The sequence below is a fragment of the Mustela nigripes genome, chromosome 14 (assembly GCF_022355385.1).
Source record: "Mustela nigripes isolate SB6536 chromosome 14, MUSNIG.SB6536, whole genome shotgun sequence".
Lineage (NCBI taxonomy): Eukaryota > Metazoa > Chordata > Mammalia > Carnivora > Mustelidae > Mustela > Mustela nigripes.
The window spans coordinates 64,164,746-64,184,104 of record NC_081570.1 but is presented as its reverse complement, the minus strand read 5'-3'; the positions used below and the strand labels follow the sequence as shown (position 1 = coordinate 64,184,104).

General features: G+C 34.3%; 1 protein-coding gene across 1 annotated transcript in view; it reads left to right on the top strand.

Annotated features, from left to right (window-relative positions):
• PIGK (phosphatidylinositol glycan anchor biosynthesis class K) overlaps positions 1-19,359 on the top strand; it is a 125,463-nt gene that overhangs the window by 66,082 nt on the left and 40,022 nt on the right. Inside the window, exon 10 of the mRNA XM_059375167.1 lies at positions 11,908-11,992. Within this exon, the coding sequence (XP_059231150.1) occupies positions 11,908-11,992 (85 nt within the window). The remainder of the gene's footprint in view (positions 1-11,907; positions 11,993-19,359) is intronic.

Here is a 19,359-nt window from a genome sequence, read left to right as displayed (position 1 = left end):
TATCAGAAAAATAGACTTAAGGAAAAGGCATTTGCAAGCATAAAGAGGGTAACTAATGGTTAAAAGTTTAACTCATTAGGGAGAACATGTTAACTGCAATACCTAATAACAGAACTATAATATTTTTTAAATTTACATAAAGAATTTGATAAACTCACCATTGTAAAAGATTTTCAGTATCACATTATCAGAAACCTTTTTTCAGAAATTGATAAAATTTCCCCAAATGTTTTTAAATTAGAATATGAACAACATGATTAATAAGCTTGATCTGGTAGATTCAACAGTTAGAGAGAAAACATTCTTCTCAAGCCCAAATGTAATATTTTTAAAAATTGACCCATGGGGGCGCCTGGGTGGTTCAGTTGTTAAGTGTCTGCCTTTGGCTCTGGTCTTGAACCCAGGTTTCAGGGATGGAGCCCCGCATTGGGCTCCCTGCTTTGTGGGAAGCCTACTTCTCCCTCTTCCACTGCCCCCTGCGTGTGTTCCCTCTCTCACTGTGTCTCTTTGTCAAATAAATAAATAAAATCTTAAAAAAAAAAATTGACCCATTTGGTCAAACAAGCATTCTTAAAAACTATAAGGTGTTAGAATCTTAGGAACTTTTTTTTTCTGATCACCACATCATTGTTACAATCAATAGCAAAAAAATAATTGTTTAAAATATATATCTGTGGAAGTTCTAAAACACATTTTGAGTAATTTTTAGAATAAATAAAATGTCAGTAGAAATTTTAAAAACTCTTAGAAATGAGTAATAATGAAAATACTAAACATCAAAAGTAGTAGGATACAGTTTCTGATTCTGGATAGGATGAAGTAATTTGCAACAGCCTTATGTGATCCCACCAAGAACAACTAGAAAAGATAGACAAAATAACATTTTTAAAAGATTTTATTTATTAATTTGACAAAGAGAGCTAGTGAGAGAGGGAATACAAGCAGCGGAAGCAGGAGAAGGAGAAGCAGGCTTCCCGCCAAGCAGGGAGCCTGATGTGGGGCTTGATCCCAGGATGCACATTAGGATCATACCTGAGCCAAAGGCAGATGCTTAACAACTGAGCCACCCAGGCGCCCCCCAAAATAACATTTTTAAAGACATCAGAGAAGTACAGAAGCGATGAGGACCAAGAAGCTAAAAATCCAGATTTGGGAAAACTTCTCAGAGGTGACCTCAAAATCTGTAGCTACTTTTACACTGGGTTAATTATTGATTTTGGGAATAGGTCAAATTTGAGAATCTGAGTTGGTCCAGGAAGTTGGGTCATTGCTTGTAGACAGAGAAATCAGTGGAATTTTTGGTGATTGTGTGAGGCTAGAGTAACACAGTTGTCATTCAAGCACAAAACCAGTTTCCCTTTTAAGATATTTGCCTCAGTCACATGACCAGTTTCCCTTTCAAAATATTTGCCAAATTCTGAAACTGAAGGAAAGCTGTTGCAGGAAACCTCTGAAAACCAGGGCTGAATTTACTAGTCTTGTAATTCGGAGGAAATAAAGGTCTTCAGGGTGAGAATTCCCTAAGAACATACCAGCTGAGGGGGCTCCTGGGTGGCTCAGTTGGTTAGAACATACCAGCTGAGGATTGCCAGTTATGGGGATGGTGCCTTTACACACAATTTGTAATTATTTTTCCTTTTGGGTATACTTACTGATTCTAGATGCAGCAAGAACAGAAATTGGCAAACTATAGCCCATTTGCCTTACCTGGCCTGCTGCCTATTTTTGTAAATAAAGTTTTATCAGAAAATAGCCATATTTGTTCCTTCATTCGTTTAGATATTGTCTATAGCTGCTTTCATGCTTTAAATGGCAAAGTTGGGTAGTTGTGACAGAGATTGTATGGCCCAAAAGCCTAAAATATTCTCTGGCCCTTTACAGGAAAAAGTTGTTCACCTCTGCACTGGAGAAATCTGGCTGGGTTTGGTCTCTGATAAGGGTCGCTAATGGGGACAGTGAACATTGTTGTACAACTTTCGGCAGTTTGGTGAGCCTAGTGTGCCTAATTCTGAAGCTACACAGGACAACGGGACAAAAATCTAAACCAGAAACCTTTGAAAAGCATAGTGGCATTTTCTGCAATCCATCTGTATTGAGGTGACAAAGACCTGCAGGCTTCAGTTTGAACATTGAAGGTCCTTATCATAAGAATGAGGGCAAATTAAAGGTAAATGAGTCTTACTAAAATTGTAAGGCAGTCGGAATTCAGTTCAGGAATGGAAGTGATCAGACCCTCACTCTCTAGCTGCCTAGTAGAGGAAAGTGTGGATCTTTACAGATGGGAAATAGGATTGTCAATAGGTTTTTAAGTTTTTATTTTTCAATATATAATTTCCTATGTACAATCAATGAGAAATTACTGGATACATACAAGACAGTATATTATAACCATTTACCAAGAGTAAAACAAAAATAAAACATGATAGAGAAGTGGACCAAGAAGTGATCCAGAACTTGGAGTTAGTAGATAAGAATCTTGTAAGTTCATATTAAATAAATCATGTTTTGTTCAAGAAAAAAGGGAAAAATTCTTGAAAACAGATGAAAAGTTAAGGAAATACCAGAGAATATGAATATATCTAAAACAATGCAGTGAATATTCTAGATATGAAAAAGGTAGTATCTGAACTAAAGAATTCAGTGAATGGCTTAATGTCAAATTGGATGCATCAGAAAATAGGATTAGTGTGCCTGAAGACAATTCAACAGAAAATAGCCAAACTGAAGCAGAGAAAGAAGTAAACAGAAAAGATAGTCAGAAGCAGTAGATTCAGTATAATATATTATGTATAGTGTCTTACACTGGAGGACAGATTGAAAATAGAAAAGATTCAATAGGTAGAGATAATGAGCAAAACTAATGAAATACATCAAAACACATTCAGCTAATTCTGCTAACCCTAAGCTGGATGAACCATAACTTGGCACATCGTAGAATGCTGGAAAATCATAGAGAAAAATCTTTAAAGTCCACCAGAGAAGAAAAGACATGTTACCTTTGATACTGACATAAACAGTAGAAACCAAAGACAATAGAATAACATGTTTAAAGTGCTAAAAGGAAGAAAACGTCTAATCTATAATTCCATACACAGCAAAAATATCTTCCAAAAATGAAGGTGAAATAAGATGCTTTCAGACAGATAAAACAGGATTTGTTGCCAGTGCACCTGAACTAAAATAAAAATAAATGGAGTTCTTCAGCCAGAAATGAAATGATTTTAAAGGGAAACACAGAAACTCAGTAAGGAGTGAAGAGAAATAGAATAGGTAAGTGTATCATTTATAATAATCACATATTGATGAGACAAAATAAAAAGATTTTGTTGAGTTAAAAAATATTTGTAGAATTAAAATATATAACAATAATGCAAAACAGATAAGTGGAAGTGTAAAATACTATTCTTACTGGAGAAATGGTAAATGTAAACAGTTTGATTAGACTAACAAGTCAAAGTTAGGTGTTCTGATATACAAGGTAACTGCTAAAATGATAAATATATGTTTCATTACCACATTAAAAGAGGAAAAAAAGGACTAATAAGATATTTGGTTAATTCAAAAGAAGAAAGGAAGGAAAAGAACATCAAATAGATGGGAAATAGAAAATAGATAGTAGTTATAAATCCAGCTATATCAGTTAAGAAATTAAATATAATTAGACCAAATACCTCATTTGAAAGAATACTAAATTAAAAACAAAACCCCCAAATGAGAAGTTTTCAATAGAAGGGCACAAAAGTCACTTGGAATGTGGCTAAAGTAATATTTAGAGGGGATTTAGGAAAAAGTCAGTAAAAGAAATGAGTTAACCCTTCAAGTAAAAAAACAAACTTACTCTTTTTTTCCGCCCAATTGTAAAACATATATACCCTCTCCCAACAAACTGCCAGCAAACAGTAGGCTTAAATGGTTTTTCCTTCTGACATCTACCAAAGACACGTTGAGTTGACATTTATGAACAGAATAAAAAAAAAATCAAGCATGCTACCTCACTCATTCAGTGGAACTAGTTACATTTAAAACCAAAACTAGATAAGAAGAGTATGAAAAAAGTATAGAGCCAGTCTCGCCTATGATCACAAATGTATAAATCTTTAATAAAATTTAATTCCAGTACATTTTAAATAAAAATAATTCCTGACCAAATAGAAGTTCTTAAAATTGCAGTGATGGTTTAGGATTATCATTACACTAAATGATAATTATTTTGTAATTGTTTCAGTAGATACACAGAAAACATTGGACTGAAATTAATCAATAATGATGAAAAGCAACATGGTTTAGAAATAAAAGGGAGCTGCCTTGACTTTATAACGGCCATGTATCTAAAGCCAACAACAAATATTATACTTAAGATTAATCTTTATTTATTTATTATTTTTAAAAAGATTTTATTTTATTTTGAGAGAGAGAGCGAGTGAGAGGGAGAAAGAGACTCCCTGCTGAGCAGGGAGCCTAACACGGTGCTCAGTCCCCAAACTCTGGGACCATGACCTGAGCAGAAGGCAAACGCTTAACCAGCTGAGCTACCTAGGTGGCCCAAGACTGAATCTTTAGAAGCATCTCCGTGTAATTCAGACAAGATAAGGATGCATGCTATAATTTCATCAATTCATCACTGTACAAGAAGTCCCAACTAATGCAAAGAAGACAAGGGGACAAGGGAAAAGTTAGGAGATACAAGTATCAGGAAGAGACAAAATTTCCCTGTTTTTTTTTTAACAGAACATGTAATAGAAAATCTAAGAGAATCTACCATTTCATAATTATTAAACTTAGTAAGAGTAGAGAAATAGGAATAGGGAAAGATGTCATGGTACCCAAAGCATAGCAAATTTTAAAAAATTGATAAAGTCTATTATCATATTAATAGTATATGATATTAATATACTATTAATATATTAATAATTAATAGTGCATGTAATTAATAGTATATTATATTAATTAATATTAAGGTGATTAATAGTACATGATATTGATAATATAATATATGAATATCATATATATGATATTATCATATCATATATAATTAGAAAAAGTCTAATTATAAAATTAAAATATATACAGTAAAAGTAAACAAAGTTAAGAGGAAGTGAGTGGAATTATTTGCAACACGTATGTCAAAGAATTCTGTCCAAATTATATATATAAATCTGCACAATGATTTAAAAAAAAAAAAAGACAAACCAATAGAAAAATGACCTAAAGAAATATATTTGGAAAACAGGAAAGATTTTTTTTTCAGTGACCATTTAGATATGTTTTTTAAAAATAAGTATAAATTAAAACAATGAGATACTGTTGTAGAAAATTCAGAGGTAATGATGGAGGGAAATGGAAATGTACACATTTCTGGGGCCAGCATAAATTGATCCAGTCCCTTTGGATAGCAATCTGGTTGTTTCTAGCAAAATTTAAAATGTGTGTAGTTATGACCTAGCAAATCCATCTTATAAATTATTACTCCAGAATAGGCACTGGCAAACTTTTCCTATAAAGGACCAGATATTAAATATCTTAACCTTTGTAGGTCATACAGTCTCGGTTGCAAATGCTCTGCTGTTATAGTGCAAAAGCAGTCACAGATAATATAGTAACAGATGAATGTCTGGTTCAAATAACTATAGATGCTAATGACCAAATTTTATATGTTTCATTTGTCCTGAAATAGTTTTCTTTTTTAATTTATTTTTCAACCATTAAAATATGTAGAAACCGTTCTTAGGTTATAGCACATACAGAAACAGGTGACATCCCAAATTTGGCCCATGGACTGTAGTTTTCATGTGTTGTAGAACATCTCTTGCACATGTAGACAAAGCCTAGAAGGATGTTTATTGCAACATTATTTCTAATAATATATAATTGAAAGCAAATGTCCATTAATATTAGAATATCTAAGTAAAATGGAGCATTTTTATATTATGCCATATACCTATTAACAGGAAAAAACTAGGTTGATAATCACATTGATGTGCTTGGATTTCAAAAACAATATTAAATGAAAAAAGCAAGTGGCACAGTTTTACATAGAATATAATTTATTAATGAAACTGTAGATATTCTACATACTTTTCATGCATCACAGGTATTTATGTAATAGCAAAATAAAATGGCTAGAATAATACACATATAACTGCACTTATGTGTACCTAATGGAGTGCCTACTACAGGGTAAGTGCTCACTAATTTTGACAGGCTCCCTCTGACTACCTTCATGCTGCTATTTTATAATTATTTTTGACTCTATAAAGGTAATTGCTTATGTGTATACAAGTTAGCTGGTTTTGTGAACTTTTGGAAAGCCTGCCTACAGCTTCTACCAGACAAGAGGTTACTCCTGAAGTCCCAAACTAGAGCTTGGTTTTCAGGGGTTTTGTTAAAACTGCTTGATGGAGTTGCTCAGGAAGATACTCTTTTTTAACTGGTGTGTGCATTTTTATACCATACTGCAAGCTGCAGTAAACTAAGATGCATTTCAACAGTTGGACCATAAGTTAAGGGAGCTTAGTTCTCTTGGGAGTTAACTCTCTGGTTTTTGTACCTCAAATTATGTATCTTTCCCCCGGCTCATTTTCTTCCTTGTGCTTCTTCAAAGTACGTGATAGTCAAGGTTATGTTTTATTATCTTCTTAGACAAGTTTTTAGTTTGATAATTATAAGATTGATGATGCTGCAAGTTTGGGAGGGGAATCTCATTTCAAGGAAGATGATACATTAGATTGTTATCTCATGGTAAAACCAGTATTCACCAAAATAATCTTCAATGACTCTTGGGAACTTTCTGGAGTTGTAATAGCATTTTGTGTTTGTCTCTATTAACCAATACATTTGAGTTTCTTTTCTCACTTCTTTAAACTTTTAGGAATGTCGTAGGGCCAAGATTTGTCAAGTGTATTTGTACAACAATATATGTTGTCAATTGTATAAATGCTTGGGCATTTTTTAAAATACAGTTTTGGAGTGGGGCGCCTGGGTGGCTGAGTGGGTTGGGCCTCTGCCTTCGGCTCAGGTCATGGTCTCAGGATCCTGGGATCGAGCCCCGCGTCGGGCTCTCTGCTCAGCGGAGAGCCTGCTTCCTCCTCTCTCCTCCTGCTTCCTCCTCTCTCTCTGCTTGCCTCTCTGCCTACTTGTGATCTCTCTCTCTCTCTGTCAAATAGATGAATAGAATGTTTGAAAAATAAATAAATAAATAAATAAATAAATAAAATACAGTTTTGGAGTGGAAATTTTTCCATCTTTTTTGGAAAAACAGAATTGTATTAAGAAATTGATTTTGTTTCTTTATATACTTCTAGTTTCAAGTAATGACTTCGAGTTATCATGTTCAAGAGACTACACAAACTTTGGCTAGCTTCCTGTTTTTGATACGTTTTGAGAATTTCTTCTTAGTGATTTTGAATTACTGTAGATGATGTGTCTTGAATTATTTATTAATCTCCTAAATTTTTAGTTTGTACTTGGCACAACACAGTGTCTCTGCTTTCTTCTTTTTTGTCGGGCGTATTTCCTATGTTTGAAAAGATGCCTTGGTGTTCTGCTCACAATAAGCTTTGTTATGTTATATACAAATAATCTAATCTCAATAGAGCAATAAAGAATAAAAATCTTGCCTGTTTCTGAATCAAAGATGTATGGACACAGTAAGTAATTTTACAGTGTATTTCAGGAGTGCTTGGATAGCACAGAAAGATTTTTGAGGGCACAGTGACAGAATTAAAGAACACAAGAGATGAGGGGTTGTAAAGACCAACTTAATAGGTGTCAGAATTTTGCCAGGAGTATTTTATTTAGTTATGCAGAGAACTTGGATAATATTTGGTTTGAGATGGTAGCATTACTGTATTGGATCCAAAACCCTTTTATAGTATAAACAAATTCCACTTACTGTGGTTTTCTACAAAAACAGTTTAAAAAAAATAGTCAAGTAAAAAAGGAATGCACAGATTTTCCACATAGAAGTTATTTAGATAGATCTTAGTGAAAGATCTTGGGAAAAGATAATAGAAAAATTACATCCTATTAGGAGGTACTCAAAATATTAAATAAAAGGAATTCTAGGATGGCTTTAAGAAAGAGAACCTTACCATATTGCAAGAGAAAAATTCCCAGTTTCCTTAGGATGGCAGATATATATATATATATATATATATATATATAAAAATATATATATATATTTATATATATATATTAACATTTATAGCTTTCTCCCTTTCTGAATTACTGTAAGCATGAACTACTTGATCAGAGGCCTGGCCTCTGGATTTGGGAGATGGGGCTTAGAAAGTGTGGCTGACCTTAGGTGACAATTTGAGAAAAGCACTCATTCTGAGAGAATGGAAGATATCTTACAAGGGATGGGAATGGGGGTTCCTTTGGAGGCTTGGTGGTAAAAGAAAGAAAGAAAGAGCTGAAGAGAAGGGTCCAAAGGAAATAAGATAGTTTTTTTTAAAGATTTATGTATTTATTTATTTGACAGACAGAGACCACAAGTAGGCAGAGAGGCAGGGGAGGGGAGTGGTGGGTAGGGGGGGAAGCAGGCTCCCTGCTGAGCAGAGAGCCGGATGCAGGGATGCAGGGCTCCATCCCAGGACCCTGAGATCATGACCTGAGCCAAAGGCAGAGGCTTAACCCACTGAGCCACCCAGGCATCCCAGAAATAAGATAAAGTTTTTAAAAAGACAAATTATTCCCACCACCACAACCACCACAAAAAGTACCATTTTTAAAGTAATCTACACTTCACTGTAGCCACAGAGGAGGGTGCTCTTGAACTGAGAAACCTAATAAGCCACCTGATCTCTCTTCTTATCACAAGGTAACTTGCGATCGCTGATTCTGGAGAAAACCAATACAAATAATCTTCAACAGAAAAAGAAGCCAGGATCTGCACAAAATTGCTATAAGAAAACAAAATTTAAATAACACCTTCTAAACATACACACACATAAGCACACACACACACACACACACACACACACAGGGGGTTAAGGAGAGAGAGAGAGTATGACAGGAAAAATAAAAACAGAAAGGAAAAGCCATAAAGTGAGAAACCTGAAACACAACACTCAAACATGCATAACCTATATTAAACAAGCAATTGCATTATGAAAGGACACTATGAATTGGAGTTCCAAAACTCACAATTGAAATGGACAAACAACAGATGTATGAAACAGGAGCTGATTGAACTCTGGAAGGAAATCGACAGAAAAAGACAAAAATCATTTCAGAAATGAAAACTAAATTACAAGGTACCCAAGGGAAGATAGATATTACCAGAAGTTCAGTAAGAGACGTAAAGAAGAGAAATGAAAAAGAGTCAAGAAAATGAAACTGAAATAAGAGAGCTGAAAGGATCAAAGAGAGAATGATAGAGAAAATTCAATATATTTAGTTGAAGAACTGAAACTAGAAAAACAAATGGAAAATGAACAGACATAACATTTAAAATAATAAACTTTTCTGAAATAAAAGGGGATCTTTGTCTCCAGTTTGAAAAGGGTCCTGTGTGCCTGGGAGAATTGATCTAGAACGACTGACTTAGCTATATCCTATGTCTGAGTATTAGAAGTTAAAAGGTTAAAAGGGCATGTAGGCCTCCAAGCCGAAACATGAAAATAAGTTTAAAATTTTAAATACATTAAAAATGAAAATAACTAAAATTGAAAGAAAATCAGCTTTGATACCACACTTCTAGCACATATAAAGTAAGAAAATGATAGGCATTTTTAAGAAATTCAAAATGAGAAATAATTGTAATTTATTATGAAAACACTACATAAGCAAAAAAACCCTAAGTCCATAGTGATAAGTGATACAAAGATTACTTGTGAATTATACTTAGAGTGGCTTTTTTAAAATGTCCTGTAGTTATTAAGAAAATTTTCAAACCTACCCTTGGTTGATGCTTGCTAATGTGTTTAGATGTAACTGTCATGATATCTGCAACTTACTTTCATATGTTTCAGAAAACAAATAAAACAACAACAACAAAAAATATAACAGTGTGTCTGGAATTTTTCATGCTAACCATTTGGTATTTTTAAAACGTCACTCAAGGGGCACCTTGGGTGTCTTAGTTAGGAATTATGCTCAGGTCTAGGGGCGCCTGGGTGGCTCAGTGGGTTAAGCCGCTGCGTTTGACTCAGGTCATGATCTCAGGGTCCTGGGATCGAGTCCCGCATCGAGTTCTCTGCTCAGCAGGGAGCCTGCTTCCTCCTCTCTCTCTGCCTGCCTCTCTGCCTACTTTGATCTCTGTCTGTCAAATAATAAATAAAACCTTAAAAAAAAAAAAAGGACAAAATTTTGCCGATGATTTAAGAGCTTAAAGAACCTCTTAACTAGGTAAAAGAAAGCAGAATGGTGGTTGCCAGAGGTAAAGGTGGGGAGAAGAGAGGGTTACTGTTTAAATGGTAGTTTCAGTATTAAAAGATGAAAAAAGCTCTGGAATAGACAGTGATGATCGTTCATAATAATTACACTGGATATTAAAAATGGTTAAAATGGTAAATTTTATTTTACATATATGTTATGGGTTGAACTGTGTCCCCTCCACAAATCATATGTTGAGAGAGTACCTCAGAATATGAGTTAGAATAGGGTATGTAAAGAGGTAATTAAGGTTAAGTGAGGTCACTGGCGTAGGCCTTAATCCCATGTGATAATATCCTTATCCTCCCTGCTTGAGCAGAGAGCCCGATGTGGGGCTTGATCCCAGGACCCTGGGATCATGACCTGAGCTAAAGGCAGAGCCTTTAACCCACTGAGCCATCCAGGTGCCCCTGTCCTTGTTTATCTGCCTTTTTTATGGAGAGTTTCCACATTTCTCATCAACCCATTCCTTAATTGCAGCCCTAGAGACTTAGGCCAGTCTTGTTTGGTTAGTTTTCAAGACAAATTAAGGCTTCTGTTTTTAAAATTTGACTTTTAAATCAATAAGTTCCTGTGTAATTTACAGAAAAAGATGGGTAAAAGAGGCTTAAATATGTTTAGGTGTATTGTTTTAAAATCTAATGGTTATTTCCTACTTCAAAAAAGGGTCAATAATTTTTTAAAAACATTTTTTTTCTAATTCTCTTCATTTGGGGAGATTTTATTCTTAGACTGTGTACTGTATACTCTGTGTACTTACTGTGTACTGTATTTTCTGTATTATGTCATTGCTGCATCTCATTGTAAATGTAGATATTAAAGAAAATATTTTTCATATAACATCTCTCAGTTATTGTTGTCTTCATTTTCATATATTCATTTAGCAAACATTTATTGAGTATTATATAGTGAACATTGGTTATACAAGAAAGAATAAGACACGATTTCTATCTTCAGGGAGGTGAAAAATTTATCTAGACAGGTTTAAATCATTATGTTTGAAAGAGGAGTAAATAAAGAAGGAATTGGTGGTTGGTCCCAACAGGAAACGGAATGGGGAGCATCAGAGAGGCAAGGCGCTGCAAGGCCCACTGGCAGGCAGCCGGTGGTTGGATGTGGCTGAAGCAATAGACTGGTACATAGAGAAGGAGTTGCTAGAGATGGAGGTTGAACGTGGTTGGAGCCAGGTTTTGAAGACCTTTAAATACTGTATTAAAAAGTACAGCCTATAAACAGGGAATTCTTAAATATTTTAAGGCACAGATTAAAAGACAGGATCTGAGAATATTAGATGATATTAGCTAATCTTATTCCATAGTAATTAGAGGCATTCTGAATGTACTTAGAGATATGTCATGTAAAAATTATCAATAGGTGGTTTTTCATAGATTTTGATAAATACTGATTATTTCAGAAACATTAAATATAGAATTTTTAATAGTTTTCATATCGGTCATATTTAAATATTTGCCATATTTAAAAATACTATTTACCTGAGCCGCGTGTTTTTAAATTCTTTTTTTTTTTCAGATATGAGAAGGACTGGATGAATGAGGAACTAATGGAACCACTGAAATATGCTGAACAACTTCCTGTAGCTCAGATAATACACCAGGTTTGCTTCCCCCGTTTTATTCTTTTGAAAGAAACAAGAGTTTTGATCTTTGAAAAGTAATTGCCTTTGTTAGGTTTTTCAAAATCAATGTGGTATAGCTGAAAGGCATTCCAGGCCATCCATGCCTTTTTAGACTCCACCTATCACAGTTGGAAGTCTCAAAGCATTAAAAGTCTCAAAGTATTAAAAGGCTACTTGCTGTGCATCATGGAATTCTTACTTATATAAAACACAGGGTAAGATCAGAATTATTTTTGTTCATTACTTAACAACAAGACTTAATTTCAGAAAACTTTCATTTGAACCACTGCAGCACTTGTTAGTGACAAGGGAAAAAAGCTGAAAAATTGTCATTTCTTGTAATTTTTTTGAGTAGCTAAAATAAGAAAACAATCTTTCCTTATTTCTTTCACCCTACCCCATTATCAACTCTTGTAAAGTGTAATTCTAAATGTCATGTGGGCAGGGTTTTTTTTTTTTTTTCATTTCCAGTTATAATGGCTCTATCATCCATTCTGCATAACTGTAATTTTAGAGAAGGCAATGTGGTAGATATTTAAACTAAGTCTAAACTAAGATATTATATAAATTTTATATATATATATATATATAAAGTCCGGCTCTGCCCTGGCCAGAATCTGAGAATTTAAATGCTCTATTGACAAGAGTCATGGCCTTCAGAACTGTCAGATTTTTCAGAATCTATAGATTATAGAAAATATTAAAAGCCCTTAAATATCAGAATATGTCAGAATTTTAGGTGATTGTTAATTATTATCATGACTCTTTCCAATGTCTTTGTCAACGAAAAAGATTTTCATTTAGCGGATTTGGTTAGAAGAAGTTCTGGTTTGAGAAACAGGTTTTTACTTTAAAATGTTGGCTATATAGATCTTTTCATTGACATTGGAATTTAATATTAAATTCTATGAGAAATAACAAAAAAAATATGACCAGAAATTTGCTGCTTTGGGAAGCCTATCTGTGTTTGATAATCAGGTCCAGTTTATATGTCAGGAATTCCCTAGTGTTGTCAGAGCTTAAATGACCTAACAGCCTGCAAATGTCACATTTAAAATTCTGTCTTCATGCCTGACTCTCAGCATAAATGAATTAAACAGCAGAGCAGGCAGCAAGTCAATATGTTCTTAACAGTAAGAGTGAGCAATGAAACAGTTTGTGGTTTGTTCGGAATAGGTAAATAGAATCTGCCCAGAGCAGTTCACCTGAAATAAAATCTGAAACAGGAAACAAGAATTAACCTTTAAGATGGTTGACCAGATGAAATGTCAGTCATATTTTTATAGCACGAATGAACCAGTAAACTATGCTTTATTTAACAGCTGCATTTCGCTATTATACACTGTGTGAATTCAGAGATGAAAATTTTTGACCCTGGTAAAAATTTATGTTATGATATTTTTGGCAATATAAGAAGCCATATTAACTTTAACAGTGAATTATAACATTATAATGAAAATTATATATTATGTGAAATTATAAAATTTCTATTTTTAAGAAATTTGCAGGATAAGGATTTATTTCCTTTTATTTTTATTGAATAAAATTAATTCTCTTTTCAAGGGGTAATCAGGAAAGGGAATTGTAAACCAGGCTCTTATTTATTCTTCTTGTTACTTCCTTTTCCTGACAGTACTACAATTTGGGGAATGTTATTATCATCTGTCCAAGTGGTCTCTAAGAAATATAGGAGTTAAGTTGCTAGAAGTTCACTTTTTTTTTTTTTTTAAGATTTATTTAATTTGTTTGACAGAGATCACAAGTAGGCAGAGAGGCAGGCAGAGAGAGAGAGGGAGGAAGCGGGCTTCCCGCTGAGTAGAGAGCCCGATGCGGGGCTCGATCCCAGGACCCTGAGATCATGACCTGAGCCGAAGGCAGGGCTTAACCCACTGAGCCACCCAGGCGCCCCTAGAAGTTCACTTTTAAGTGAATCATTTGAAAGCAGTCTTTTCCTCTAAGAAAATAGTAGTACATGTGCTAATTAAGTTCAGCCAATCCCTCAAAAACTTTTTAATTTATACTATATCCAAATTATAGCATAATTGTCATATATATGTAATTTCTACTTGTTGCCGTTTCTATACTGTAAGTAACTATTTTTCTCTACTCTTGATTCATGCTGACTTTGGAGCATGTATCATTTCTATTTGAAATAACATTATTTATTCATATGTCTTTCATCTCTTGTTTGATTGTCTTTCTGGACATTCTTGATTTCTTGTTATTCCTTTCAGCATCTTACCTTGTGCCACATATGCATATACCTGAATGTATGGATATGTATTTTTAATGGTACACTGAGAGTCCGCAGCAACTCTTTTCCCTACTACACAGACATCAGAACCCAGACCCTCTCACTAGTAGCACAGTTGAGAAGCTGCAAGAGAAGAGAATCAGAGACTGTAACATGAGGAATAACTTGAGAAATGGAAGAGAGAAGAATAGGTCTCTAATTTCTTATATATGTTACTTAAATAGCATTTTACAGTCAGGAGCTAAGCAAGATTCTCATGTTGCCATTTTATACTGCCAAACTATTTGCCATTTTTAGGGGTCCTTGCAATACGGTTAGGTAACAGGAGAGACTTAAGTTATAAACAATAGAATTAATAAAAGAATCTGGTAAGATAGCTAGATATAAGATAAATAAAACTGAAAGTTTCTCTGTATTTGCAGTAAGCACACAGATGGAAATGGGGAATTTTTTCTTTCACAACAATGACAAGAACTATGAAATACTTAGGAGTAAATTTAACAAGTAAACCATATGACTTATGTAATAAGAATTACAGAAACATACTATGTCTCATAAATAGACATACTAAATACTTGATGGGCAGCAGGGAACTTAGTATCATAAAAGTATAATTTCTTCCAAATCAGCAATTCTAATTAGAGTAGAAGCAAAAAAATCTTGTTAATGGTAGGAAAAAATTGACCACGTAGTTCATATGGAAGAAGAAATATCCAGTAGTAGCTAAAAAGGGAGATGCACCTGCTTTACCATGCATCGGAACACAGCCACTAGAATTAGATACATATGAGCAAAGGAACAGACATATTTGTCTATTGGTACAAAGGAATGGACAAATGGATTAATGGAATATAATGGAAGAATGGATTTCAGATTTTATTTCTTATAATTCACAATAAGAAATACATTTTACATGCATTATGATCTTTGATCTATGTGTTTATATGTTTGTGTTAAAAAAACAGAAATCAAGGGGTGCCTGGGTGGCTCAGTCAGGTTGAGCATCCAACTTCTGGTTTGGCTCAGATCATGATCTCAGGGTCAAGAGATCACCCCGTGTTGGGTTCTGTACTCTGCTTGGAGTCTACTTGAAATTCTTTCCCTCACTCCCTCCCTAAGGCTGTGTCACCACACGTGAGAATAATAAATAAATAAATAAATAAATGAGATCTTAAAAAAAAAAGTTTCATGAAAGACTTACCCATGTTATATATGATATGTACTGGTTTTTTCCTTTATTTTATATTTTTTTAAATGCCCAAATAAAGCCTACTGAATTGATTTTAAAAGCAACAAGTAGTACTGACCTAGGCTTGAAAAACATGAGAATAGAGAATCCAGAGAAAAAATTCATTATATTTGATCACTTAATATATGAATAAGGTGATATATCATTTCAGTAGAAAAATGGTTAAGTTTTTATTTCATTCTGTATATGATACAGATTTTCCGTAAAGACTTAAAGAAAAATAAATAAAAATTTTTGAAGAAAATTTCAGTAGCTGCATTTATAATCTGGAAGTAAGATAGAACGTTTTAATAAACACAAAAACCCAGAAGATATGTTTACTTCCAAAAATTGGAATATTTTATACAAAAGATACCACAACATTAAAACACTAATGTTTAATTTAAATCAAGACAAAATATTTATGAAGAAGTTAATTAGTTAATAGTTAATTAGTTAATATCTAAAATATACACAGAACTCTTGGAAGTTTATAAGGAGCAAAAAAAGTAACTCAGAAAAAAAAAGACCAAAGAGATGAAAAGCAGCTAAAGAAAAACAAACCTAAATTACCAATGAATGAAAGAAAAGAGTCTCAAACTCAGTAAGGGAGTACACATTATAAGTAAGTGCACATTATAATGGTGAAACTATTTTATGCCCTTCAAACTGGCAAAAATTAAAATTACACTTTGGAAGACAGTCTGGCAGTTCCTTAAAGGGTTTAAACATAGAGTTACCATATGACCTACTGATTCCACCTAGGTTTATAAAAACACACATCCACTTAAGAACTTGTACATGAATGATCATAGCAACATTATTTATAATGGCCAATAATTGGAAACAACCCAAATGTTCAACTGATAAATGGATAAATAAAACACAGTGTACCCATACAGAGGAATATTATTTAATGATAAAAGGAAATGAAGTACTGATACGTGCTACAATGTGGATGAACCTTGAAAATGTGAAGTAAATGAAGCCAGTCCCAGAACACCACATATTGTATGGTTCCATTTGTACAAAATATCAAGAATAGGCAAATCTATACAAAGATAAAGTAGATTAGTGGTTGCCTTGCACTGGAAGAAGGTGGAGAAATGGGGATTGACTTCTGAATGAGTACGGGGTTTCTTTTCATGAAGTTACAAAGATGTACTAAACTTACTGGTGATCATTGCATAGTTCTGTGAATATACTAACACTATTGAATTGTACACTTTAAAAGGATGAATTTTATAGTATCTGAATTATATCTCAAAGATATTTTAAAAATTAAAATCATCCATTTTTGGCAGAGATGCTAGGAAAAAGGTACATGTATGTCTTGTTGCTAGGTATCTGAATAATTTCTTCCTTTTTAGAAAGTCATCTTTAACATTGCTTCACATTTAATATATTCCATACACCCTTCAACCTAATGGTTTCACTCATGAGAATCTAGCCTGTACTGCTAGTAGATGAATTAAAGTACAAATATACAAGAATCTCAGTACAGTAATATTTATAGCAGCCTTACTTGTGGCCACAGCATATTGGAAACAATGTGAATGTTCCTTAGCGTAGTTGATACAGTTGTATGGGATTTTTAGAAGTCACAATTTGGTAGAGCAAATACATATATTTTTATATTTTCTTATAAATGGGGATGACTTTCTTATCAACTAACCTTTTTCCTTTCTTTCCTCTTGACGAATGATAGAAAGTTTAATCTAGGCACTCAACATTCTTGATTTTCTCCCTCTTCCAATCCTTCCTGTGATGATGGAATCACAGTTTAGGTAATAAGGGGGTAGTTGATATGGCTCACAACACTGGAGATTCAGAGTGTACCAACTGTTATATAATGTTGTTTAGGTTCGGTGTCAGTCTCTTCTGGAACTCACGGAGATGGCTGGTGTGCACAGTACATCTGTTAATACTGAATATACTACCTCTGCGCATGGTTGCAGGGCTCTAGCAATGTTAGAGGATGAAATCAAGATTGACAAAGGCAAAGACCAGCTCCTTATTTGGTGTCATTCCTCCTCTGTCTTTTTTTTTTTTTTAAGATTTTATTTATTTATTTGACAGACAAAGATCACAAGTAGGCAGAGAGGCAGGCAGAGAGAAAGAGAGAGGAGGAAGCGGGCTCCCTGCTGAGCAGAGAGCCCGATGTGGGGCTCAATCCCAGGACCCTGAGATCATGAGATCATGACCTGAACCGAAGGCAGAGGCTTAATCCACTGAGCCACCCAGGTGCCCCCCTCCTCTGTCTTTTTTATCCTTCTTGCTGACTTTCTCACTTTTCTTTCTTGCCCCTTTCCCCCATATTTCTTTCTCTTTGAGTCCTGTAAGCTAAAGTTATATAAATTCTTCCCAAATGTTTGTGAATTTTTCTAGTATTTTCACTGGGAAGTACATTTAAATGCAGCGTCTGACACATAGTAGACATTGGACAAGTATGGTAACTATTGATTGTTGAACTTTAGGATCTTTGACAAGCAAGAAGCTAAGAGAGTTAAGGGATCTCCAAAGGTCACTAAGAGCTTGTTGACAAACCTATTTCTGATTTTCAGGTTCCTTTCATAGCCAACAATGGTAGTATTACTCAAGCATTTTTGAGTACATATGCAAATTGTAGGATTTGTTATATTAACAATTTAGGCAATCTAGTGCCCTATTATGAAATTTAAAAAGTACAAATCTTAGAAAAGTATACATTTCATTTACTGATACAAGGGACATTACTATATAGGAAATTACAGCTAATCATTTTAAGGATTTATGAAGTTTGTTAGGACTTAAAATACTATGAAGAAATAGAAAAACCATACAAAGAAAGTAGTTTGGCTAACCTTGCATGCTTCTATTGATAATTTCTCTTTAAAAAAGTGATTATTTGGGGAGTCTGGGTGGCTCAGTCGGTTCAGCATCTGTTTTTGGCTCAGGTCATGATCTCAGGGTCCTGGGACAGAGTCTTGAATTGCTCCCTGTTTCTCCCTCTCCCTTTTCCTCTCTGCCCTGCTCAGTCTCTCTCTCTCTCTTTTTTTTTTTTTTACTCTGTTTTTCTCAGTCTCTTTCAAATAAATAAATAAAATCTTAAAAGAAATAAAGGTGATTATTTTTTCTCTTAATCTGCTTACTAGGAAAGCTGGTATGGAACTATGTTATTGAAACAAATACAGAAGGAAGTGGATTATTTTCCCATAGAAATGATTTTATATTTATATCACAGAATTTAATTTTAAAATTAAGCCACTTTAAACATGGCTTAAATTTAAGATTAAGGTTTGAAGTATGTGACTCTACTATGGTACTTTTATGGAAAGTTGGTATTTTTTCTTTGTAAAAAGAGTCGCATCCAGACATGTCAAAACATTTTCTTTTTTTTTTAAGATTTTATTTATTTATTTCACAGACAGAGATCACAAGTAGGCGGGGCGGGGGGGGAGCAGGCTCCTCACTGAGCAGAGGGCCTGATGCGGGGCTCCATCCCAGGACCCTGAGATCATGACCCGAGCCAAAGGCAGATGCCTTAACCCACTGAGCCACCCAGGTGCCCCAGAACATTTTCTTTAAGAATTAAAAGTAGGTTCATTTCATATCACTTTAATTTGTAAACATAAGTTGATTAGCATCATGTGGAGTTTATTGAGTGATAAAATAATAACAAGTAGAGATTTAAAAAACAGACACAGGGGCGCCTGGGTGGCTCAGTGGGTTAAGCCGCTGCCTTCAGCTCAGGTCATGATCTCAGGGTCCTGGGATCGAGTCCCGCATCGGGCTCTCTGCTCAGCAGGGAGCTTGCTTCCCTCTCTCTCTCTCTACCTGCCTCTCCATCTACTTGTGATCTCTCTCTGTCAAATAAATAAATAA